Source organism: Aulonocara stuartgranti (assembly GCF_965226115.1).
Source record: "Aulonocara stuartgranti genome assembly, chromosome: 19".
Classification (NCBI taxonomy): domain Eukaryota; kingdom Metazoa; phylum Chordata; class Actinopteri; order Cichliformes; family Cichlidae; genus Aulonocara; species Aulonocara stuartgranti.
This window is the reverse complement of record NC_138955.1, coordinates 30,950,333-30,974,781: the sequence shown is the minus strand read 5'-3', so window position 1 is coordinate 30,974,781 and position 24,449 is coordinate 30,950,333. Positions and strand designations below refer to the sequence as shown.

General features: G+C 40.1%; 2 protein-coding genes across 6 annotated transcripts in view; one reads left to right on the top strand and one right to left on the bottom strand.

Annotated features, from left to right (window-relative positions):
• The window catches only part of gabrr2a (gamma-aminobutyric acid type A receptor subunit rho2a), a gene marked incomplete at its 5' end in the record, with an annotated part of 82,264 nt that overhangs the window by 12,606 nt on the left and 45,209 nt on the right, over window positions 1–24,449 (top strand). Inside the window, one exon of the mRNA XM_082515770.1 lies at window positions 2,060–2,166. Within this exon, the coding sequence (XP_082371896.1) occupies window positions 2,060–2,166 (107 nt within the window). The remainder of the gene's footprint in view (window positions 1–2,059; window positions 2,167–24,449) is intronic.
• On the bottom strand, window positions 9,706–17,191 carry LOC309695226 (uncharacterized protein). 5 transcript variants are annotated; one of them, XM_082515745.1, is made up of 10 exons: window positions 15,987–17,191; window positions 15,746–15,851; window positions 15,271–15,389; window positions 14,754–15,170; window positions 14,445–14,670; window positions 14,203–14,352; window positions 13,288–13,505; window positions 13,046–13,199; window positions 11,236–11,345; window positions 9,706–10,331 (listed from the first exon to the last, which is right to left on the bottom strand). In XM_082515745.1, the coding sequence occupies exons 2-10, from the start codon at window positions 15,783–15,785 to the stop codon at window positions 10,020–10,022; spliced, it is 1,746 nt and encodes a 581-aa protein (XP_082371871.1). In that variant the 5' UTR covers window positions 15,786–15,851; window positions 15,987–17,191; the 3' UTR covers window positions 9,706–10,019. The 5 variants fall into 5 exon arrangements, with proteins under 5 accessions (XP_082371871.1, XP_082371868.1, XP_082371869.1 ...); XM_082515742.1 differs by having other exon boundaries at window positions 15,746–15,834; XM_082515743.1 differs by having other exon boundaries at window positions 13,288–13,502; window positions 15,746–15,834.

Here is a 24,449-nt window from a genome sequence, read left to right as displayed (position 1 = left end):
TAAGGTTGCCACTTTAAGTTCACCTTTTGAGTTTGAGTCCTGCATCCTGCCTGCCAGATAGACCTCTGCATTGAAATGTACTTCTTATTAATCTCTAGCTCTCTTCCAAAGCATGTCTTTTATCCCTCTTCCTTCTCTCACCCCAACCGGTCGAAGCAGATGGCCCGCCCCTCCCTGAGCCTGGTTCTGCTGGAGGTTACTTCCTGTTAAAAGGGAGATTTTCCTTCTCACTGTCAACAAAGTGCTTGCTCATAAGGGGTCATGATATTTGGGTTTTTCTCTGTATTTTTCTCTGAGGCGACCGTGGCTCAGGGGATTGGGAAGCTCATCTGTAACTGGAAGGTTGCCGGTTCAATCCCCCTACTCTCTCCGTCCTGGTCGTTGTGTCCTTGGGCAAGACACTTTACCCTACCGCCTACTGGTGTTGGCCAGAGGGGCTGATGGCACGATATGGCAGCATCGCTTCTGTCAGTCTGCCCCAGGGCAGCTGTGGCTACAACTGTAGCTGCCTCCACCAGTGTGTGAATGTGAGAGTGAATGAATAGTGGATTTGTAAAGTGCTTTGGGTGCCTAGAAAAGCGCTATATAAATGCAGTCTATTATTATGTATTATTGCAGGGTCTACCTTACAATATAAAACACCTTGAGGCAACTGTTGATTTGGCGCTGTATAAATAAAATTGAAAAAATTGAATTGAATGCCAAAGAGCTTGATTTTGGTCGCATCTGACTATGACCATCTGCATGAGCTTGTTGTCACATTGTCCCTCGTAGCTGTGTGATTTCCTGTGCTTCGTGTTCCTTTGTAACTCCTAGTTTTCCATTCCCTAGTCTTAGTTTCAAGTTTTCCAGTTTAGTATTCTATGGTTTTTCAGCAAAATAAAGCTGCCTTTTTTTAGTTCATCCTCATGTGTACGAAGTCCTGCATTTGGGTCCTAATCCTGCCTGCCACACAGTGGAATCATGGCACTGGGAAGGTTCACCACTATTCCTTGTTTTCTTTATTTGTGCATAATGGCTCTCACTGTGGAGTTCTCAAAGCCTTACAGATGGCTTTGTGACCCTTTCCAGACTGATAGAAGTCTAACTTTATTACTCAGCTGTTTCTTTAGATCGAGGATACTTTTTGAGATCTTTTAGCCTGCTTCACTTTTTCAGACATGTTCTATTTGAGTGATTTCTGCCAGATCTGCAAGTAATCAGGACTTAGCTTTCCAAAAAATGTGGACAATTACAGTTCAATCCTGATTTAACAAGAGGGGCAATTACTTTTTCACACAGGGCCAGGTAGGTTTTCTCCTTTTTAAGCCACAAATGAATGCTCTAACAGAGGAGTCATTACAACACATGGCTTGAGGCAACTGTTGTTGTGATTTGGCACAATTTGAATAAGACTGAATTGAATTGAATTTAACCAATGTGTAAAGCAATACACTGTAGCTCAGGTGGCAGAGCAGGTCAGCCACTAATCAGAAGGTCGGTGGTTCGATCCCAGGCTGCATCCTGGCTGCATGCCAAATATCCTTGGGCAAGATACTAACCCCGTGTTTGCCTACTGGTGGTGGTCAGAGGGCCCGGTGGCGCCTGTGTCCGGCAGCCTCGCCTCTGTCAGTGCGCCCCAGGGCAGCTGTGGCTACAATGTAGCTTGCTATCGCCAGTGTGTGAATGTGTGTGTGAATGGGTGGATGACTGAATGTAGTGTAAAGCGCTTTGGGGTCCTATGGACTAGAAAAGCGCTATACAAATGCAGGCCATTTACAAATGCAGGCCATTTACAATACCCCAGCATGGCCTCTACTCAACAAAAACACAAATACTGTAATTGTACAAACAGTACAAACAATAAACTCAATCACTCTGGTGTCAAACAGAGTGACTGATTTGCTTATGTTGAACTGAACTTTTCAATCATCAATCATATCGGCATAAATCAGTTCATACATTTCTTATTCAGTGCATATTATTTTGTACCATTCTTTCCTGGTGCATTATTTTTTAATTCTTAATAATCAAAACTGTTTAAATCAGCTATCTGACAGTGACTGTCATCCTGCTGTAGCTCCTTGTCAAAGAAGCCTCCAGATGTGACGAAATCTCGCAAAATGAAGACAGAACACCTGCTCAAAGTAGATGACCATGACTTCACCATGAGGCCAGCATTTGGAGGTAGGTGTAGAAATTTCTGCTTTTGTTTGTCTTTCACATAGCATTAGATGTTGATTAAAAGTCAGGGTTGAATTACATAAGGGATTAGCATTGAGCTGCTTCTTGCAATGGTAATGGACAAGTGTCTATGGTGTTTGCAGAAAAATTGTGATCTGTAGTGAGAGTAGGGAGCAGGTAAAGAGAGTGTCAAGAGTATGGGGTATTTCTCCTGTTGTTGTGGACTATCTGGTCCCTGGGAGGTGTTCTGGGCATGTCTCACCAAACCCTAAACCCTCCATGCATGGTAATAAGCTTTTTCAGGTTTGTGCATGATAGGCCATAAGTGTTGATTGCCCAGATCTTGTAATTCTCACAGGAACACATGGTAGGTTATTGGCCAGTAGTTGATGGGACCTTCTGGGGATCCTTTGGGATCAGAACTTCAGTTAGCCATTACTGGTTTATTTGTTCTACCAGAGGCTACTGGATCCTTTTCAGGGAGGTTGCTGTGGTCTGCTCTTAGATCCACTAGCCACTGAGCATTGATGTTATGGGTTGCGTCCTTCTCCCTCACGCTTTTCCAGTATTGCTCTGTCTCCAGCCTTGGTGGGGCTGTTCGCATATTGTTGCCCTGCCACTGAGAATACACCTTAGATAGTTCAATGGAGTACAGCTGGTTTATTCTCCTGCCTCCTTTCTCTCTGGTATACCTCTATAAGTGACTGGCCAAGGCTGAGAGTCTTTCCTTGGCAGTTTTCAACGCCTAAGGCATGGACAGCTTGCTGTACTTCTTAAGCAACCCTTTCTTCATCACACCTTTCTGCAGTATCAATAGTTGGCTTACTTCCCTCCACACTCTCCTCTAGTCCTTTTCTCCATAGAGGGTACTTGTGGCAGTTTGTCTTATAGCCAAGCATCTCTGTGATCACTGCTGCTTTGGTGTAGATCAGCTGATTGGTTTTGGTGATGGTCACAGTAGGTGTAGTCTGTAATGCTGCATTCACGTCCTGTAGTAGACCTTCAGAGGATACGTTATAGAGTCTTGGTAATCTGCCACATAGTGTCCAGGTCCAGCTTTCTTATACTTTCCTATCTCTCAGGTGAGCAGCTCTCACACTTAACACACCTTCAGTAGTTAACCATGGTATCAAATCTTGGCTGGGGTTGAAATCTCCCCACTGACCAGACGTCCTGGCTCCCCTTTGTCGTAGCATTTGTGTTGTACCTCATTGATCCGCAGTTGTAACAGCAGTTGCTTCTTCCAAATCTTGGAACACTAAGCTACTTGTTGAATTCACTGTCAGTCCTGATGCTGGGTATCAACGCTTCCATAGGTCTCACATCCTCTTCATGTAACTCCCTTCTTATTCCAGTACCCCACTACTCATCATTGTTTACAGGTTCCCCAACACCTGAGTCAGACCTTGTCACACAATTTTTTTCCTTCTGATGTTTAAACCTTTTTGAGTTACTAGTTAAAATATATTTTTTTAATCTACTTGTAATAGGTTAGATAAACATAATAATATTTAATTGATAAACTTGAGTATATACAGAAATTTACGCTTAGGTCTTGGTGGAATTGTGTCTCTTTTCCAGAGTCCAATTTTTGTGGTGTCCTTAAAACTCAGTGGAGATTTTATTAAGTTATTTGTACGTTAACATCCACCCACATCTCTGTACAGGAGACAGGTGGAAAGCAATTAAAGCTGATTCTTCTTCTTTAATAGAGTCAAACCAACCAAATGCATCATTATGGATTTTATTTAATTTCACAGTACCAATCAGTAAACTATTGCTTAGAAACTCAAAGCTTTGACTCATGAAGGCTTGACTGCCAGTAAAGTACACTTTTCTTCTTGATACAATCCCACTGATTTTCCTATATCACCATCTGGATGGGGCCAAAGCCCATGACTGGCACCTATTTATTGACTTTTCTTCAGCATTTAATAATATCCAGCTACATCTCCTAGCTGATAAGCTTCTTAACCAGTTTAAACGTGATTTTAATCTTGTTGGTTGGATTTTAGACTTTTTAACTGACAGATCTCAGTGTGTGTGAGAGTAAACGGCTGTTTTTCCAATCAGCTGAATTCTTCCACTGGTTCACCACAGCTTTGTTTTCTCTCTCCCCTGCTATATATTTTGTACACTAATGACTGTCATAGTACACAGGCTGAAAGGCATTTCATTAAATATGCAGATGACACAGTCATTGTACGCGTCCTTAATGGTGAAGAGTATTCCCATGGACCTGCTGTGGATGAGTTTGCTTCTTGGTGTGATCAGTCCTTAAAGATCAAAACCTTACAAACTAAGGACATGGTAATTTACTTCAGGAAGCCCCCCTCCAACAGTAGTAAATGGTGCAGCCATTGAACTGGTGGATAGTCATAAGTATTTGGAGGTTGCTCTTGATAAGGCTCTGTCCTTTGAGTCACATTTTGACTCTACAGGGAAAAAAAGGTAAAACAACGATTGTACTTTTTAAGGAGATTTTAACGTTTCACCTCAGATGATTACCTTTTTTATAAAAGTTTTATTGAATCTGTTTTAATCAGCCCAGTGCTGAGGAAGGCAACCTCTGTCATGTCATGTTCAGACCATCCTCTCTTTAGAGACTTTCACCTGTTTCCCTCAGGTCGCTGGTATAAAGTGCCGCAGGGAAGACCGAGAGACATAGAGTGTCTTTTATACCTGCTGCTATTGTTATGCTCAATAACACTAAGCCATAAGTGTTGTTGCCATCACTACTGCACATTGCACTTTGTTGATGCTACTGATAACATTTGGGATGTTTCTTTGTGTGTGTGTGTGTGTGTGTGTGTGTGTGTGTGTGTGTGTGTGTGTGTGTTATTGATGTGTTGACATACTACAAATCAATGTCCCATTGGGGGCAATAAAGTTACCATTCAAAGATTCAAAATGTTTATTGTCATGTGTACAGAAGAAATAGCATTTCTCTGTGCAATGAAATTCTTCTTCTTCTAATGCCAAGTTAGGTAGGGTTGAAGGAACAAGATAAATAAGGATAAAAATAAGACAAGATATTAAGATAAATAAGGTAAAAATAAGGATAAAAAATACTGAAAGATAAATAAGTACAAAATAAGTAAATGAAGACAAGTGAGGTCCTGGTGATCCTCTCCGCAGTTGTTATCACTCTCTGCAGGCGTTTGCGGTCCATAGCAGTAGTGCTGCCGTACCATGCATGATGCAGCTGGTCAATGTGCTCTCCACAATGCAGCTGTAGAAGCTGCTGAGGATCTTGGCTGACATACCAAATTTTCCTCAGGCTCCTCGGGAAATACAGCTGCTGGTGAGCCTTCTTGACCACTGTGTGGTGTTCAGTGTCCAGGTGAGGTCCTCACTGATATGAACGCCCAGATACCTAAAGCTGCTCAACCTCTCCACTTCACTCTCCCGGATAAACAGCGGCTGGTGAGGCCTCGTCTTCTTCCTCATGTCCACTATCATCTCCTTTGTTTTATCAGTTTTGAGGGTGAGTTTGTTGTCCTCACATCATGACACCAGACCGGCCACCTCTCTCCTATAAGCCACTTCGTCCCTTCCAGTGATGCGACAGATCACTGCAGTGTCATCCGTGAACTTCAGTATGACCCTGTGGAACTCCAGTGTTTGTTGTAATGCTGGCTGAAGTCCTGTTGCCGATCCAGACAGACTGAGGCCTGCCAGTCAAAAAGTTCTGTAGCCAGTCACAGAGGGTGGGGTGCAGGCCGAGTGTAGACAGTTTGTGGATGAGTTTTTGAGGGATGACTGTGTTGAAGGCGGAGCTATAATCAACAAAGAGTACCCTGATGTAGGAGTCATTATTTTCCAGGCGGGAGAGTGAGTAGTGGCAGCAGCGATGGTGTCTGACGTGGACCTGTTGGGCCAGTAGGCATACTGCAGTTTTCTCTAATGCGCTGATGACTTCGTGGAGTTTGCCGAGCGCTGCTGCGAAGTCAGCTCGCGGCGGGATGTAAACAATGGCCAAAAACACAGCTGAGAGCTCCCGCGGCAGATAGTAAGAGCGGCATTTCAGCATTAGAAACTCCACGTTTGGCGAACAGTACTTGTAGACAGTCTGCACGTCTCCACACCACGAGTTGTTAATAAATGCACATAGACCTCCCCCAAAAGCCTTACCGGATTCTCCAGTGTACAGAGTGAGTCTGCAACTGGACGGCACATTCCAGGACTTTATCTGAAAGCCAGGTCTCGGTGAAAATAAGAGCACAGCATTCTCTTATCTCCTGCTGTGTTGTGATCCTGGCTCATATTTCGTCGAGTTTGTTTTCCAGGGACCGCACATTGGCTAGTAAGAGGTGGTTGGCTAGCCCGAGCTTTTAGCCTAGCATGGAGCCCACCCCTATTGCCTTGTTTGCGTCACTGTCTCCAAAGTGCTCTCCTGGGGTCGGCTGGCTCACTTGGGCTTCGTGCTTCGTGGCCTTCCTGGGAGTGGTGGCGGTGGCTGCCGCGGGAAAACAATGGCTGTAAGTTCCGGTGGTAGAGCGGAAAGCTCCAGGGGTAAGAAAAGAGTAGAGTCCAGATAATTGTGTGAGTTGCCAATGTCTAGTAGTGCCTGTCTCGTGTATGTTAACAGCGCACAACACTTGTCCAGTGCAAAAAGAACAGTGAACACACAAAAAAGCAAAAGAAAGTCGGACATTGACCATTGACCATTTACCAAATTCATGTCCAAAAGCTTTCTTGATTAACACTGCTTTCCACAGCTTTCATATCTTACAACCCCATTTGCATTAAGTTCAAGCAAAGTAATCCCTGCACTCCAAGACCATTTTATAGATACAAATACTCAGATATCATCAGATCTGTACCAATGCCACTTGCTGCAGTATAGGGAGGATGGGCAGGGGAGAAGATTGAGGAGAGGGTTGGGAGTGGGGATTGTGGGTGTGGTGCATGATTTCTCTTAATCCTTGGTAAAGTAACACATTAAGCTTGTTTTTAATCCACCGAGAAGGGAGAAGGATTGAAAGTCCATCAGTGAGATCATTTGATATATGGGCTTGGAATGGTTTGTTGTATGATCTACTAAGAATAGCATAAGAATTGTGTTCTTTTCAGAAAATGTAGAGTTTACCAGAGGATACAGTTTCAAAGTTATTACATGAACATGAAAACATACACACTCAATGAGTAGGTCTGGCTTAGGTTTCATACAGAAACAGTTGAGGATCAAACTGTGCAACCCTGCTATTAGGGGACAATCCTCTTATAGATGACGACATTATCATACAAGTGACATGACAAATGCAAAGCGTTTTTTCCTCATGTCATTTGAGACTGGTCTTGCCAGAAGAACAACAATATTGGCTCATTATTGAAGGAAATTAAAATGACCAGAAAAGAACCCCTGTAAGCAGAGCTTCAATGCCCAACAGTCCGTTTTCGCTCCTGAAGCGTAATATACTGACGATTTGTCAAGTCCCAAGGCATTCCTGAGGAACGCGGAAGGTCACCTTTCGCGTTCTTATGCTACGCGCCGGGTTACGGATGAAATCCAGTAGAATGACGCTCCCGCTGTAATACACATTCCAGCCATGTATTCCAGCCCTAACCCTAACCAGCACTTTAATGACATTAGATAGTCTTTCCAAAGCGATTTAAGTAAAACAAACATACATGTGTAAATTCATTCTGAACGATTCTCGTGTTTCCTCTTTTTTCCAATCTCATAATATAGGGACGTGTTGGGTGCCCGGAACGTAATATATCGTCACCTAGCGTAAAATGTTACGCTTTGGGAGTGAGAACGTGTTGTGCCCAAAGTGCGCAGATGCAAAACACATATCAGTATTTGGTAAAGAGCTCTACAGATGCTGGTGAAAATTAAACACAGACATTGTGTTTTCTTTTTCTGCTTTCCACTTTTCCACACCTGAAAACAAAAAATAAAAAATTAAATGTGTCTCATCATATTGATAATGCTAATTTAACACATTAATGGAAAAACAAGCTAAATATCACCTGCTGCACAATGAATCTGATGTCAGAACTCTGGAGATCGGATGAGAAAATTGTGCTGAGCAGCTATATATTAACAAACAGAAAAACAGAAACATTGGTTTATGCTTCCTCTTGCTTTAATTATTAAAATCACTCTAAATCACGTCATTTTTAAAGGTGTGCATGGCTGTATATTCCCATTAAGATATTTTGAGCTTGTGAAATGTAATGGACAGCAGAAGCTTGTCATTTCTGTTATTTAAGTACACATTATCCCAGTGCATCATCTCTGAGGGGACAAGAGCTCAGGGAAATGACACAATAATCAGCATGGTATTTGTTTCCTTTTTTGTTGCTAAAGCTTTAAGCACTCATTGGTGAATGGGTCAGTTGCACCCATATACCATCTGGAGATGTTGGCTTAATATGACTAGAGTGACTAGAGTTAGTTCAGTTGCTAGCTTTACTCAGTGCAGCTCCCCTTGGCTGTGTGGGCAGCCCTGCCTAGTGTTGTCTAGCAGCATGCCAGACTCCACTCCAGCAGTGACAAGCAGATTAAGCTGACAGCAGTTCCTCATGTTTACAGCTTAGATTAGCACAGGCACCAATCTGTTACGCCATCAGACAGCTGTTGCTTCACCAGTGACACTTTGTCCCAATTTAAGAGCAGACATGGAACTGAGAAGTGGTCCAAAACTGGCTGTGAAAGTACATTCAGTATTATTGAAGGTACTTTGAAATTCTGTGTTTGATAGAAATTCCAATGTTTATGAACACTTTCTCCATCATAGTAATAAGTCATGGTGACACAAGGATATGTTTTCACTATTCCTTGATAAATTATCATTTATACTTTCCTTTTTGATAAAACTTATATTTAGGGCTGGACAGGTGACAGGTTATGGGCTCAGGCTGCTGGGAGACTTCCCATGTTGCACTGACCTTTTTTCTACATTTTCCTCCTTTTCCCTGACTGTATGTTCAACTATTGCATTTCACTATTTTTGTCTACACTGCAAAAATGGCTAGTCTATATTTAGGAAAGAAATACTACATTTGATACAAAAAGCACTGAAAACAAGTGAAATTATCTGTCCATGCAGCAAGTTTATTTTACTTAATAAGAAATCTTGAAATAAGATTTTTTAATCCAGAAATAAAAGAACACATTTGAGAATTGAAGAGGGTTAAAATAAGCTTTAAAAAGCTCAATTTAAGATAAAATTACTTGATATCAAGTCCCAAAAGTAAGTTAAATATGCTAAATTACAGTCTTTTTTTATGTTTTGAATTCTTACTTGCAGCAAATGAATGCACTGCAACGAGAAAAATAGTTCTAATACTATGAAAAACTACTCAATATTAGTGAAGTATGATTAATTTGTTTCTTGATTCAGGTTGGCTTATCTTAAAATAGAGCTGAATCGATATTAAATCCAGGCAAAAAAACCTTAAAACAGACCTTTTTCCTAGAATACTCCTTGGCTTCTACTGAAATCACAACCAGGGCAAGAGTGATATATGTCAACATTTATTTCTCTCATGAGAACAAAATCCTTTATTTAAACAATATAGGGCTGCTGCACAATCCCTAAAAGTCTAAATCAACCCTTTAAAAGGCCTAAACAGAGAAAAGAAGTTACATTTTTGGCCTTAAACTTTTGTGACAGTCACATAGTCTCACAATGTTGTAAATAATGGCATTACTGACTTAAAACTTTACATGCCTCAGGTAAAGTATCACTAAGAAAAAACAACAACAACTTTCATTTGTAAAGCATTATAAGTAAAGCCGTTTCTCAGGACATTGCTAGGCAAATTAGGAACAAAGTTGTACAAACGTACTACAAAACTAAACAAACTGCAAATGACCTGATAAAATCCTGCTTGGTATTCACCTATTTCTCAAAGAACGACTTCCACTCAGCTATTGCTTTCTTATATGCACTAGTGGCATCTTGATCATGGATGGCATCAGTGATTACCTCAGTTTGTATGACAGAGAGGACCGTTGCAACACATTTTGGGTATGTTAAGTGCAAGGTGTAGTAATATGCCATCAACACCAACATTCCTTCCCAGAAATCCTCCAAGGGGAGAGTGGTCACTGGTATGTTTCCTACAGCAACAATGCTGGTTGTTCCATCAAAAAGCAGCACTGGGGAGGAGAGAGGCCGCTTCTCCAGGTATAGCATTGCATCTTCACCTGGCTAGAAAAGCACAAAAAAAGGACAAATTCTTCAAGATTTTAAATGAAAGGGTTGCTGTGCATCCAAACAGCTTAAGACACAAAAAGCAATATCAACAGTTTAGAATGCTCCAACTGATTTACTGTTGGAATAGAAGAAATAAATATAAAATATCTGACTTACATGAATATGAAATTTTGGAAATGTACACAGCAAAATCTCCAGTGTTAAATTAACACTACAGAGTGTCTATATGGGTCCACACCTCTGAGTGTTAAATACAACACTGTTGAGTGTTAAATTAACACTTTGACAGTGTTATATGTTTAAAAGTAACCTAGTCAGTTTTGAAGATTAACAATGGCTAACACTGAGCAGTGCTGATTTTCTAACACTGGAATATTTCTAACATTTTGATTTATTTTCCTGTGTTAGAAAATCAGCACTGCTCAGTGTTAGTCATTGTTAATCTTCAAAACTGACTAGGTTACTTTTAAACATATAACACTGTCAAAAGTGTTAATTTAACACTGGAGATTTTGCTGTGTATTAATTCTGAGCATGAATTTTCTCTAGTTTGCAGCATTTTTATCATGTCTATTTGTGCTTTTTTTCCTCATTTGTTTTTTAAAACTATTTCTTTTAACTGTTTTACATATTCTAGTTTTTGAAGGCCTTTTTAAATATATCATTTTACTGCTTCTACTTGTATCCTAACTGCAATGTGCTTTTGCTCTGTGCTGCCTCTCTGGAGTAGGTTTTGAATAACAATTAAGAAATCCTGACTAAGGAGTAATTTAATCCCTGCTGAATTGAACTTCAACCCACTCTTATTAAGCAGGAAAAGCAAAATAATAATATTAATAATAACAATACAAGTAAATGGAGTACAAGTTACAGTGGCTGGTATTGCAGCTGTTCGCACCTTGAGGATATGAAGGAGAGCCTCACTGGCACTTCCCAGCCGCTTTGGTGGTGTAGTTTTTGAAGGAAAAAGAGATGGAAGTGCATTGAAGAGAGTGACAGTAAAATCCACTGTGAACGGAGAAAAGTATCTCAACAAAGTAGGGCTGAACGATTATGGAAAATAATCTAATTGCGATTTTTTGCCCCAATATTGCGATTGCGATGCGATATGCGATTATTTTTTAAGGTCTTTGTCTTCTGTATTATTAAACAAAGACAAGCAATACATCATATAGTATGGCCAATACTATATTACATTAATTTTAAACTGTTCTTTCTTGGAAGACAGACCTCTGTTATGATGACATGAGGTGATGCATGAATTGATGACTGACATTTTTATTTAACTTCTTCAATCACAACAGTATATTTGAACATACACAATAGTTTATTTTTAGCTTACAAACATCTGAGCATAAAGTGCTGACAAGGAACCCTGGTGTAAACATTAAAATGAAAGTCAGTACAATGTGCAGATTGCAGAAATATACATAAACAAAATCAGTGGCTTTACCACACTCAGTTTTTCGACATCTGTGAACTACTAGACAGTCATTCAATTAAAAAATAATATTAAATAAATAAAACTAATAAATAAAAAATACACACATCTTACTGATCTCTGCAGTCAGTAACATTACACATAAAGTGCAAACATAATAGCAATTGTATAAACACACACACAAACACGCCTTTAAAGTTTAAAGGCGTGAAATTGGACGGTCTAGTTCTGATTAGCGTCACCGCTGTCTCGGTGGAGTTTAATAAACTCGGCCGTCTGCTTCTTGCTATCTAAAATATAACCAGACACTGGTGTAAATTCTCGACTGTCTCATACTTCTGTTTAATAAGTTTTCTGTTTGACGTTTAGTCAGCTGTGTGAAAACCAAGGAGGAACCCACCCGGGGGATTAATAAAGTTTTATTTTATCTAATCTAATAACGTTAATCTCAGCCAAACCGATTTACTCACGAACAAACAAAACACTGAAAAAAGCCCAACAATAACATTTTTAGGTTGTCTAAGTGACTTATATATTACGTTTAACCCGAGCAGCGAAACTCCGCGGTGATCTGAAAATGATGTGCCGGGAGTTGTGCCGTTCTTGGCCGCATCAGTAACCCTCGAGCTCCCGGCTAGCTGTTGAGCTGGTGGGTAGCAGACGCCTCTGAAAACGTCGAAGCACTTTTGCAAATATGGGATATCTTGATAAACCGAGCAGATATTTGATGTTTACACAGCTACTTTCTCACCTGAAAATATGTTAAAAGTTTATTTTGTGACCCAGAAAGATTAGTATGAGTAATTTTAAAACTTAGTAGCGGCCGCCATTGTTGGAAACTGGAGTTTGGCTGGGCCGCGCTATGAATTCTTGGATATGGTAGTAATTTGGACAGCCTTCGGCGCGTCGCTGTGACGTAATCGGTCTACAAATGCGGCCTCAGGAGGATGCAGCCCATGAATTTGGACATGTCCAGAGTATAATCGCAGCCTTTGCGGTTAGAAAATTGCACTTGATCATGTCGCGATATTATCGCAAATGCGATATATCGTTCAGCCCTACAACAAAGCAATCCGAACATATCTGATGTATGATTTTAATGTATGCAAAGGCCACTTACCTCCACGTACATCCAAGGGGAGAGGTTAGAAAATTGCACTTGATCATGTCGCGATATTATCGCAAATGCGATATATCGTTCAGCCCTACAACAAAGCAATCCGAACATATCTGATGTATGATTTTAATGTATGCAAAGGCCACTTACCTCCACGTACATCCAAGGGGAGAGGAGGTTTCAGGACCTTCTTCCAAATGCCATAGAACTGCACCTTCGAACAAAACTCTGCCCATCGACCCTTCATTTGATCTATGTATTTGCAGTTGGAGCCACCAATGATGCGACGCAGTTCATCCATCGCCTATGACAAAGTTGTGCTCAGTTAGTCAAGAACTAACTAAACCTATCCAGAGAAAGCAAGGAATTTAACTGAAGGTAGTTGAACTTACATTTCGTATGTCTTTGAAGCACGGGTATGCTTCAAGTATTTTTCTAGGCCTGTCTTCTTCCCTTGTAACATCTGCGTCAATAAAAGCTCGTCTGGCCTCAAACTCCAGGTCCAAAATTTGAGCAACGTCACTTTGGTTGGGTTTTGCATTGGGTTTCCTGTACATGTTGCTCAAGGTTTTGTAATGTCTTGCCTGCATCTTCAGGCTGTCATGGTCTGCTAGGGAAAGCAAAGATCAATTGTAAGACATGGTGTAACTAGACTTCACAAAATTCAGATTTTTCTAATCAGTCATTTCTAGTAAGGTTGCATGGTTGTTTTTAAGTATAATATTTATGAGAATTAATGTTTAGGTTAAATATGTTTGAGTAATGAACTGACCCTATATGTCCTGATCATTTCCCTTTGTGTCCTTTTCTTATAATGATCATGGATTTATGTTAATTGTTAGTTTGAACAGAATCAAATATTAAAACGAAAGTTTAAGATGCCCGTGAATAAAACTGTGGTGAAAATAAGGTAAAGGTTGTTTACTGTGTATATCGTTCACATCAGTGTGAACAGTGATTATGAGCTGATGGATAAAAATATTTTAGGTAATTTGATCTATGACAGAAACACTGTGATAAGGCATGATAGATGTGACCAGCATGAGGATTTACATGTGTAAATAATTAGCACTGAGTAACACCCATTACAACACAAAGTGGTAAAATACTTACTATGGCTAACTGGCAAACTGGAATGAGGGATCTATCATATGTTGATTTTACACACCAACTCGAGTTAATGACAAACCACTATGATTTATGGAATAAACACTTAGAACGGGGTTCATTGCTTCAACCATATTTTGGAAAGAGCTGTAAGAGGAACAGTCAGACTGAGAGGTAGATAAGGGTGATGGTGGACTTACCAACAACATCATCTGGAGGTGCAGTTGAAGGACCTATATCAGACCTGGGTGCAGAGCATGAGGCTGACTTGAATAATAGTGGTAAAGCCAGCGTAGTATTGTTTGACGTAGTTGGTACAGTGGAGGGTAGCGGCAATTGGGATTCTTTCTCTGAGGAAAAAACAGAAGATGAACAGAATGGGTGGTCTCTTTGAAGTTTTAGATGTCCAAAAGTCATTAGTACAGCAGACCAAAGTACACACCTGCATTTGAGTTATCCTCGCTGAGGTCATCATTGCTCTCAAGAAGTATGGTACAGTCACTTGAACCACTTGCTTCACCACTTAGGTCACCTTCAGTCCCATTGTCTGTGTCATCTGAGCTGAAAAGAGTCTTCCTGGGCCTGCCTCGTTGTGGCATGGAGCCCTGCCTCTTCCTTGGAGACTTCATATTTTGGAGTCGTTTGTACAGTTTGGTGTAGATGGTCAGCTGTGGTAAAATAATATATTTTTGTACATCCTTTTATTATCTCACTCAATTTTAGATATTGTAGTGGGTAAAGAATTACTTACGTATGGCATGTGTGTGTCAGCATCACGTAACATGGGGTAATAGTCGACAATCTTCTGTGACATTGCTCTCATTTCGAGTTTGGAGGGGTATGTTACTTCTTTCCCCATGGGACTAGCTCGGAGGATTGCAACCATGCTGGTGACTGTGTTCCTTACAAGTCTGCAACAGAGCTCCTTCGACATCCTACAGTCCTTTTCCTTTCCACTGTGGAGCAATGCAAAGTACTGACTGCGCACCATGTCCAACTCTGAATCTGTATACACCACATACTCTGGTGGGTCTGGCATTTTCATTTTTTTGTCAGCAGTGTAGGAAATGGGAGTGGAAGTTTGAGGCTGACATTGTGACACATCAAAGCCTAAGGGGTTACTCTCGCTTCGATGGAAAGTGTTGGCATCTTGGTCAGTACTCTTAAACTATAACAGTTGTGGGATATAAACAAAAATACACAATTAGGCAAGTTAATGCTAGACAATATGGACAGTAATCATCTTCTTAGTGGTATAATGTGTTTACCTTTTGGCTGATAAAATCCCAAATCTTCTTTCTATGGAAGAAATTTTCATGGCCCGGAAAAAGATCCTTTAGGTCATCCCGGGTAAAGCTTCTCAAAGTTTCCTCATCAATATTCGCAGCTGTAAAAGAGAAAAACAACTTCAAAAGTGATATTTATTTCTCTTTTCCTGGGCGTGGCTTACTACATATTGAGGTCATTTTTTGTCAGTAAATGTATTTTAGCAATAAGTAATATTAACAGGATAAAATGTCAAACTTAAAACAGTTTATCAAATATTTGGGAATGCAATAAAACTATTTTTGGGTGTCTTCAAGAATGATGTTCCAAGTCTATTTAGGCAAAGACAGCTCAAGGCTATAATGTGGATAAAGTTCAGAGTAGAGTACAATCCTAGCTCCAAGTTTCAGAAATGATGCTAACAGATGCTGAGGCTGCTTAGCTAACGTACCAAAATAACTGAAAAATAAGACTTACCCTGCAACACAGACAGTATGGCATCATCAAACTTGTCCATGCCGTGACAGCAGTTCTCTAGTTCGTTCCAAAGCCTCCACTCACAGTACCTGGAAATATCCTACAGCTTAAATAAGATCATTTAGCTAAAGTTAACACATTAGCTAGATTGCTAACTAGCAGCAGCCCTCACAAAACACGACTTTATCTTAATAACACCGTTGTACCATAGTATTTTTCAAATCAACTTAATGTTACCAACCTTAAATTACTGTTCGCTTTGTTTAGATAAATAATTTTGATCTTCGTAACGGTCCTGATGGTTAACAAAGCAGGGGAAAAGAGTTTGTCCCGCGTGAAAGTAACGTCACGACCGGAACTGAGAATGCGCATGCAGAAAATTATTTATATTTAAATTTTTTTAAGTAAAAAAAAAAAGAAAATAAAAATATAAATTCAGTCTTAAACACTTATTGCCTAAAAATAAATATAACTGATGTAATTTAAACCTGAAAAATTGGATAATTAAGGATACATATATTTTTAAAATCGCCTACCTTTCCCATGGTCCCACACTCTCATCTGTGGCCTTCAGTGGAGAGCGGTAAAGTAAAGCTGCATTGCTACAGCGCGAAAACAGTTCACCATGGCGCTCTGGAGATGTATGATCTGTTTTATCTTTGTTTCTTTAACTCTGAAGGTGCTCCTTAGCCACATAAATGCAGCTCATGGTCGAAGGCAGGATTTTTGGGTTTACTGTGGAATAGATGGCTGTGAACAAGATTTCAGAGTTTTTAACTCATTCTTTCGCCACATTAAACGGACGCACCCTCTGTATTTGACGAATGGAAGCCCACCAAGAGGATGGAGGATCCCCCCAACATCCCACTCTTTAGGATCGGAAAATTTTGGTGTTTCAGTCTTTGCCAACTGTAGTACTGCAACAACAACCAGCACCGTGGAAATATCAACTGGTGGATCTTTGCCTGAAGTGCAGGAGCCTCAGGTTGTTGACAGCCCGATCACGGTAAGTGTTAAACTAAATAAAATGTAGTGTGGCTTCTGATGACAAATTTAGCTATGTCTAACTCCTCGTATGTGGTCCTATATTACTTTTAATCCTTTTCTCCATTTTTAATCAAGAGAAATTTAACGAGATCTCGCGATATTATACCGCTAGATATTGTTCTTCAATCTGTTACAAGCGATTTCCACTATGGTTGGATTTTAAATCACAATTTCATCCTGCAGGATGAAATAAAAAATAAATAAACAGAATAGCAGTTCAGTGTAGATAGTACAGGCTATGCTGCAGCCGGAGAAGGCACACACTCTGCGGCTGGCATGTCTCCTGGTGAAGTTTGCATCAAAGACACTCTCAGCGCGCTTAAATCGTTCAATGTGGCAGCAATTTGGGTATCTCGTAGGAATTATAAGTGGTGAATACGGTTTCAGGTAAGACACAGAGTATTTCGAAGCACTGTAAAAAAAATCTGTTGGCCAGAAATACTGTCATGGCTAAGAATGATTTTCTTGAAAATTAAATAAATTAATAAATGCATACAATAAAATATATCCATATACTAATACTAACATAAATTCTAAGTGCAAATCTAAATTACGTGATTTAAAAATACATAAATAATTTAATAAATACAACAAACATGTAAAGAAACTAAAATCTAAGTGCGAACAAAAATTCATTATTTAAAAAAATAAAATCTTATTCTCATGAATCCAATCCCTAGCCTCATCAAAACAATGGACAACCCCTTTTTTTGTTTCTTTGTCTTTGATTTCTTTTCCATTTCTTTTTTCTTTATTCCAAAGAATGAATATTATATTATCTTATATTATATTGAATATTCACAACTGTAACACTAGTCACTGTCATGCACTTTGTTTTTTAGTGGACCAATCATTAGGTGTAACTGATTATACCTGTTATGTAAGAATTTCTATAATTGGCCAGGAGTTTGGAGTAACTTTGTTTTTCTGCTCTAAAGGAAGAAGCTGTTGCTACAACATCCTTTACCAGACATGATATTACCAGATCTGCTGCAGCTTTTGCTATCTGTGTTCAAGAACAGTGCCACTTATCACAGGTATGTTATAGTCTTAATGGATCAATACATTACATAAGGCAATCAATGTCTTACTTGTTCATAATGGAATTCAGAATTATTATTTTTTTATATAAATGCAGAATAAGTTACTTTTATTTCAAATGTTTTCACAGAGAACGGTCAAACATATCATCTCAGGAGTGCAACAGTATCAGGCTGTTCTTTTGGATACGCTCAAGGAAAGAATGAAGACAGTGTTTGAAGATAATGCCGAGGGAACCACTCAGCTTCAAGATGAGGCTTTGGCTACATTTGATAAATTCATGGATCCTTTCTCCACCATTGCATATGGACAGAGTAGAGCCATAGGGGAAATGTTCTGTCAAGTCAACGCAGAGGAAGTAGTAGTATCCCAGAAGATATGTTGGGTAAAGCAAGGTCTTTCAAGGGTCATGTCCATAAGGAACAAAAGTTTTTACTATGTACCATTAATTGAAAGTCTAAAGCAGTTAATGACTAATGAGAGAATCTTTACCATGTTGAACACTGCACCACAAAGAAGCAGAGAGGGATTCTTCTGTGATTTTAGAGATGGGTCCCTCTTTACATCTCACCCCTTGTTTTCTCAGAGGCCAAATGCATTGCAATTAATACTGTACACAGATGAAATTGAAATATGTAACCCCTTAGGGTCCCATGCTTCTGCAAACAAATTGGTCATGTTTTATTATACTTTAGGAAATATTGATCCAAAATTTAGGTCAAAGTTAGCTGCAATACGACTTCTTGCTATTGCTAAAGCAAATGACATTTCTCAGTGGGGTATTGATGTTGTACTGAAAAGAATACTTCAAGATCTATCACTGCTTTACAATGGTGTAAGGATTGAAATGTCAAATGGTGAAATTGAATTGTTTGGTGCTGTTATAGCCATTTGCGGAGACACGCTAGCCCAGCATGAGATTGCTGGCTTTAAAGAAGGGATTGGTTTTGCTTATAGCAAATGTAGACACTGTGAATGCAACTTTGATGATATGCAAAGTGTTTTTGAGAAGAAGTTTGTTCAAAGAACTCTGGAGAAACACATGAGGCAGTGTTTTGAAATAGATAAAGCAAGCACAGATTTATTGAAAGCATCCCTCAAAACTACTTATGGAATTAATAGAAGAAGCAGACTAGTTGATGTTCCTGCATTTGACCTGATCAAACAAACTCCACAGGATATAATGCATGTTATTTTTGAAGGTGTTGCATCAATGGAAGTTAAATTTGTATTAAAACACCTAATTCTCTCAGGACAATTAGAATTAGACAAGTTTAATTCAGACATTCAAAATTTTCCTTACTCACCTCTTGAAATACGGGATAAACCATGTCCTATTAGCTTTGGCACTTTAGTGGCTAACGACAACAAATTGAAACAGTCTTGTGGACAGATGCTAATTCTTTTAAAAATATTACTTTTTCTTTTGTATGGTGTGGAGAGTGAGTATGTTGTATTTATTAGAAAGTTAATTATGATAGTTCAAATAGTTCTTGCTCCCATTATTTCTTTACAAACTGTATTGCAACTGAGAAGTATGATTGAAGAACACCTGTATCAGTTCAAGCAACTTTTTCCCGAAGCCAATATAATACCTAAGCAACATTATATGTTGCATCTTCCCAGTCAAATCTTATCCCTTGGACCTTTAATAAGGAGTATGTGCATGCGCTTTGAGGCAAAGCACTCCTATTTTAAACAGTGGGCTTCTAAGTTAAATTTTAAAAATGTTTGTAAATCCCTAGCAAACCACAATCAATTTCTTGAGTGTTGTCAAAATGAAATAGGAACTGAACATCCTATTTTTGCAAAAGAAAAGGAATTCGGGCCAGTATCAGCTGTTAAAAATAATGAATATGTTAGGAAAAAAATTAAAGAATTTTTTGGAATAGATGTCATGCAGTCTGTTGTCTCAGTGAAATGGTATGTTCTAAATGGCAATAAATACATTGCTGGGAAGTCCATGATTATTGCAGATGTGGATGGCACTTTCCCTGTGTTTGGACTGATAAAGGATATCTTTTTGATTGACTCATCTTTCATTGCTTTTGAGTACCAACGCTATGAAACTTTGAATTTAAATGAAGACTTATTGGCATATGAAGTAACTGTGCCCATTGTTGCTCAAGCTACAGAATTAGCCCATGAGCTCATTGATTATACTTCATACTTTTCTATTAGTTTTAGGGACAGTGTGTTTGTGCCAATCAAATACAGTCTTTCTGATATTATTTCCCATAGAAATCACCCTTAAGATTAGGGTTGCACCAAGTATTGGCTTAGTGTAGTTTGTGATGATATCAGTTGACAGTCATTAAATGTTCGCTAAACCAATGTCAATGTTGTACCACATAATGCTGGCATGCTGGGACAAACAGCTGTCTTTGAAATGTGATTTGTATCATAAATTGTGGTTAATTTTTTTCCCTTATATGTACAACTTTGAAGTCAGACATGATTTTGAATAAATCATATTTTCAACAGGTGCCTTTTGTGAATTTCCTAAATCAAGCAAATTGAGTTTGTCACTCTATCTTGAAACAAGTGATATTTTGAGAGACAGCTGGTGAGAGACCTAATGTAGGCTATTTTAAGAGCTATTCTTCCCATTTCTGGATTTCTGTACTAATATAGACACAATTATATGGTTATTCTCAATTTAAGTTTATTATCTAAAATCTAGACTTAGAAACAAGTAAATCTTTTTTTAAAACAAGGCAAATAATCTGGCCTGTCTAAAAATAGGATTTTAAATCATGGCAAGCACCAGATAATTTGCAGTGTACTTTCTCCTGTTTATTGTTTTTGTTCTTAGTTGTTCATGGTCTCGCTATGCTTGTCTTTTTTCAATTTCCTTTTACTGTTACGTCTAATACTTTGCAAATATAAAGGCAGTTAAGACAATTGTTGTTTGATTTGGGACTGTCTACCTGGAACTGAACTGAAATGAATAAGTATTTAAGAAAATGGATGGATCAATTGATCTAATTTGATTTTCTTCCAAGGTCTGTCAAACTCTTAAAATAGTAAACATTATTATGGCAATAAAGAAAAAAAAGGTGAGGTATAAGTAAGACTTTATCAAGGTCATTGGAATAAGCATTAGTCCGAAGTACTTTTGAAGTTCAGTTATTTAAATTTAAATCCAGGTTGAAGACTCACCTATTCTCAGCTGCATTTGAATAAAACACCAAATCCACACATTTAAGCTTAAATTTCAAAACTTACATTTTAACTACTGATTTTATCTACTATTCTGATTTTATCTACTGTTTTTTTAATCAATTTTAAATCATGCTTTTTATTTGTTTTTGTTTTTTAATGTCTCTGTAAAGCACTTTGAATCACCTTGTTGTTGAATTGTGCTATATAAATGAACTTGCCTTGTCTTGCCTTATTTCAAATTTATTTATGTAGCGCCAAATCACAACAGTCTCCTCGAGGTGTTTCATATTTTAAGGTAAAGAAAGCCCAATAATCAAAGTCATCATATGTATAAAATGGTATGCATGTCAGGTTCACAGTAAGTACGGGACCCAAATGCAGGACTTTTCCAAAAGAGACAATGAGTTTATTTACAGTGCAAAAGGTGAATGACAACAGTGACAGTCCTCGCTCTGTGGCTCCCCTGTGATTCTACCAAAATCCCACACAGTGCTCGTGTCCGTGGCGTGAATCGGGAAAACTCCAAACCCCATCTATACAGTGTCTCCGCCCCCGTGACAAACTCTGTTCCCAGATACTGACAAAAAAAGATGCAGTGATTAGTCTGGCAAGCAACACACACACGCACACACACACACACACACACACACACACACACACACACTTTACTATAGAGCTGGGGCTGTACCGAGTCAACTCAACGATCCAATAACATCGGAGATCTCTGTCCAGAAGAGCGAAGTCCTTGGAACAGTTAAGATACTGCGCAGGACCCTCAAGCTCCCAGGCCTCTGGTAGAGGACCCGAGCTTGGAGGATAAACCGCCCGCAGGGGCGAGCTGGGTGTTTTTTTTATTTATATATATATATATATATATATATATATATATATATATGTATATGTATATATATATATATATATATATATATATATATATATATATATATATATGTATATAAAAACACCCAGCACGTCCCTGCGGGCGGTTTATCCTTCAAGCTCGGGTCCTCTACCGTACGTGTTGATGGCCCGGATCTTGTTCTTACCATTCAGCTGACTCCTCAGCACTTGCCTGACCCTCTGGAGGTACTTGGTGGTTGCAGAGGATCGCAAGTTCGATTCCTGGGGCGTCTGTATCCAGTAAGGGTCCTAAGGCTAGACCCCCTATGCTAAGAAAGCCTACCGCAGACATGAGCGAGACAGATAAATATGAAGGCATGCCGGCTCGGACGTCACCCGGATCAACAAGGTCCGCGTCAGGTGTTGAGGAACCAGGGCACCCTGACGAAAAGTGGGCTACTGGAACAAGAAGGCATCGGTGGGCAAGAGACGAAAACAGGGCGTTGTTGGAATATATATATATATATATATATATTAGGGGTGCAACGATACTCGTATCGATATTGAACCGTTCGATACAGTGCTTTCGGTTCGGTACGCATATGTATCGAACAATACAAAATTTGCAATTTATTTTATCAACTTTCCTTCTGACGATGCTGTCTGTGTTGAACGCTCAGTGAATCTGCGTTCGACTACTCCGCCTAGGCTGCACTGTCGAGCGCAGATCCACTGAGAGTTCAACACAGACAGCATTGTCAGAAGGAAGAGCGCAGGGCAAGCTAGCGAGACAGAAGTTAAGCTCTCCTTGCAACATGGCAAATTGAACCTCCCCCACCCTCATTCAGATCTGGCGTTTGGAATTATTTTGGTTTTCATGTGATGTATGACCCTGAAGGTAAGCACGTCATGGACTAAAGTAAAACAGTATGTTGGATGTGCCACGCAATGCTCAATTACATGGGTGGGAACTAGTGTGTTAGCTCAGTTAGCTCGTTAACGTGTTGGCCGTCTAGCCCCATGCAGGGGTAGCTCGTTAACGGAGATTTGCCGTGTTGTGGCGTTAAGGTCATTTCAACGAGATTAACGCTGACAGCACTAGTGGGAACACAACGAATATGACTGCACATTTACGCCGACATCATCCTAGTGCAAAGACAAGTGGAAGCAGACAAAAACAACAAGCATGCATGCTACAAACTTTACCCGAGTCATTTAGACAGCCGTTAGCACAGGATTCTCCATATGGGGACCTGATATGTTTAATATTGTGGCGAGCTCAGACAAGGAGGAGACGGAGGTATCGTTTGGTCTTGCTTCCCGTGAGCTAGCCAGGGAGCACAGCCGTTTATTGACATTTGCAGAAGAACACTGCGCTAGCTAACTGCTCAGCGCGGCAATCGCACAGCAACAACAACACACAGAGCGCCCTCTGACCCCGGAAGGACACACCGTCGCAGCGAGAAGGCGTCACCCGTCACTATGGCACCATAAACAAAACATAACTGTACAAACAGAACCCCGAACAGCCCTGACCCGCTACATAGCCCCCACCTAAGGGGTCAGTCGTCCCCGACGACCCCATTACCCCACACAAAGTCCTGCAAATGTCCAGGTGCCTTCTTTTGGCGCACCGGCCGGTCACGACCGGTGGGGGAAAAGTCACTCGGGTCAGAACATGGGGTGCCACCATCATCCCACTTCTGACACCAATGTGGCGAGCTCAGACAACGAGGAGACGGAGGTGTCGTTTGGTCTTGCTTCCCGTGAGCTAGCCAGGGAGCACAGCCGTTTATTGACATCTGCAGAAGAACACTGCCGCTAGCTAACTGCTCAGCGCGGCAACCGCACAGCAACAACAACAACAACAACACACAGGGCGCCCTCTGACCCCGGAAGGACACACCGTCGCAGCGAGAGGGCGTCACCCGTCACTATGGCAACATAAACAAAACATAACTGTACAAACAGAACCCCGAACAGCCCTGACCCGCTACAATATGCTGCTGAGAATATAGCCCAGAAGAAGCGTATAGTATAGCTTTTATTTTGGAAAGAGCCATTTCTCTGTAATAAACTCTCTTTTCCAAAGATGAGTGATTCCTCAATCAGATACAGGTGTTACCGCGCCAGATCCGCGGCCCCGAACCGTAGTAAGGAAACCTCTGGCAGTTACTTGAAGGTTCCGTAACTGACTCGTAGCCAGCAACAGCTTACTATACAGGTCAACTCCGCTAGCAAAAAGATCGAAGGAGGCGTAGGAAACTGCTTCACCGAACTTTATTTCTTCTCTAAGGCACGAACACCGCGTACAGTGGGCTGAAACAGTTTACTCACAGCGAGCATCGCCGACACAACTCTGGCTGTCGAGGGAGTTATTATATTCCTTTTATTTATTTTCTTTTCGTCTCTTCTGTAGCTAACCGTTACTTTCCCCCTTCTCCGCTCTCTCTCTTCACACACACACACCAGGCAGTCCCGCTACACACATCCCGAATACATTTCCCATCAGGCTTCATCCTTAAAGGGCCATGCCTGTAACACAGGTCTTGCAAAATCGCTAGCCCGACGTCCCGGGGCTAGCGATTTTTTCCAGTCGGGCTACCAAAAT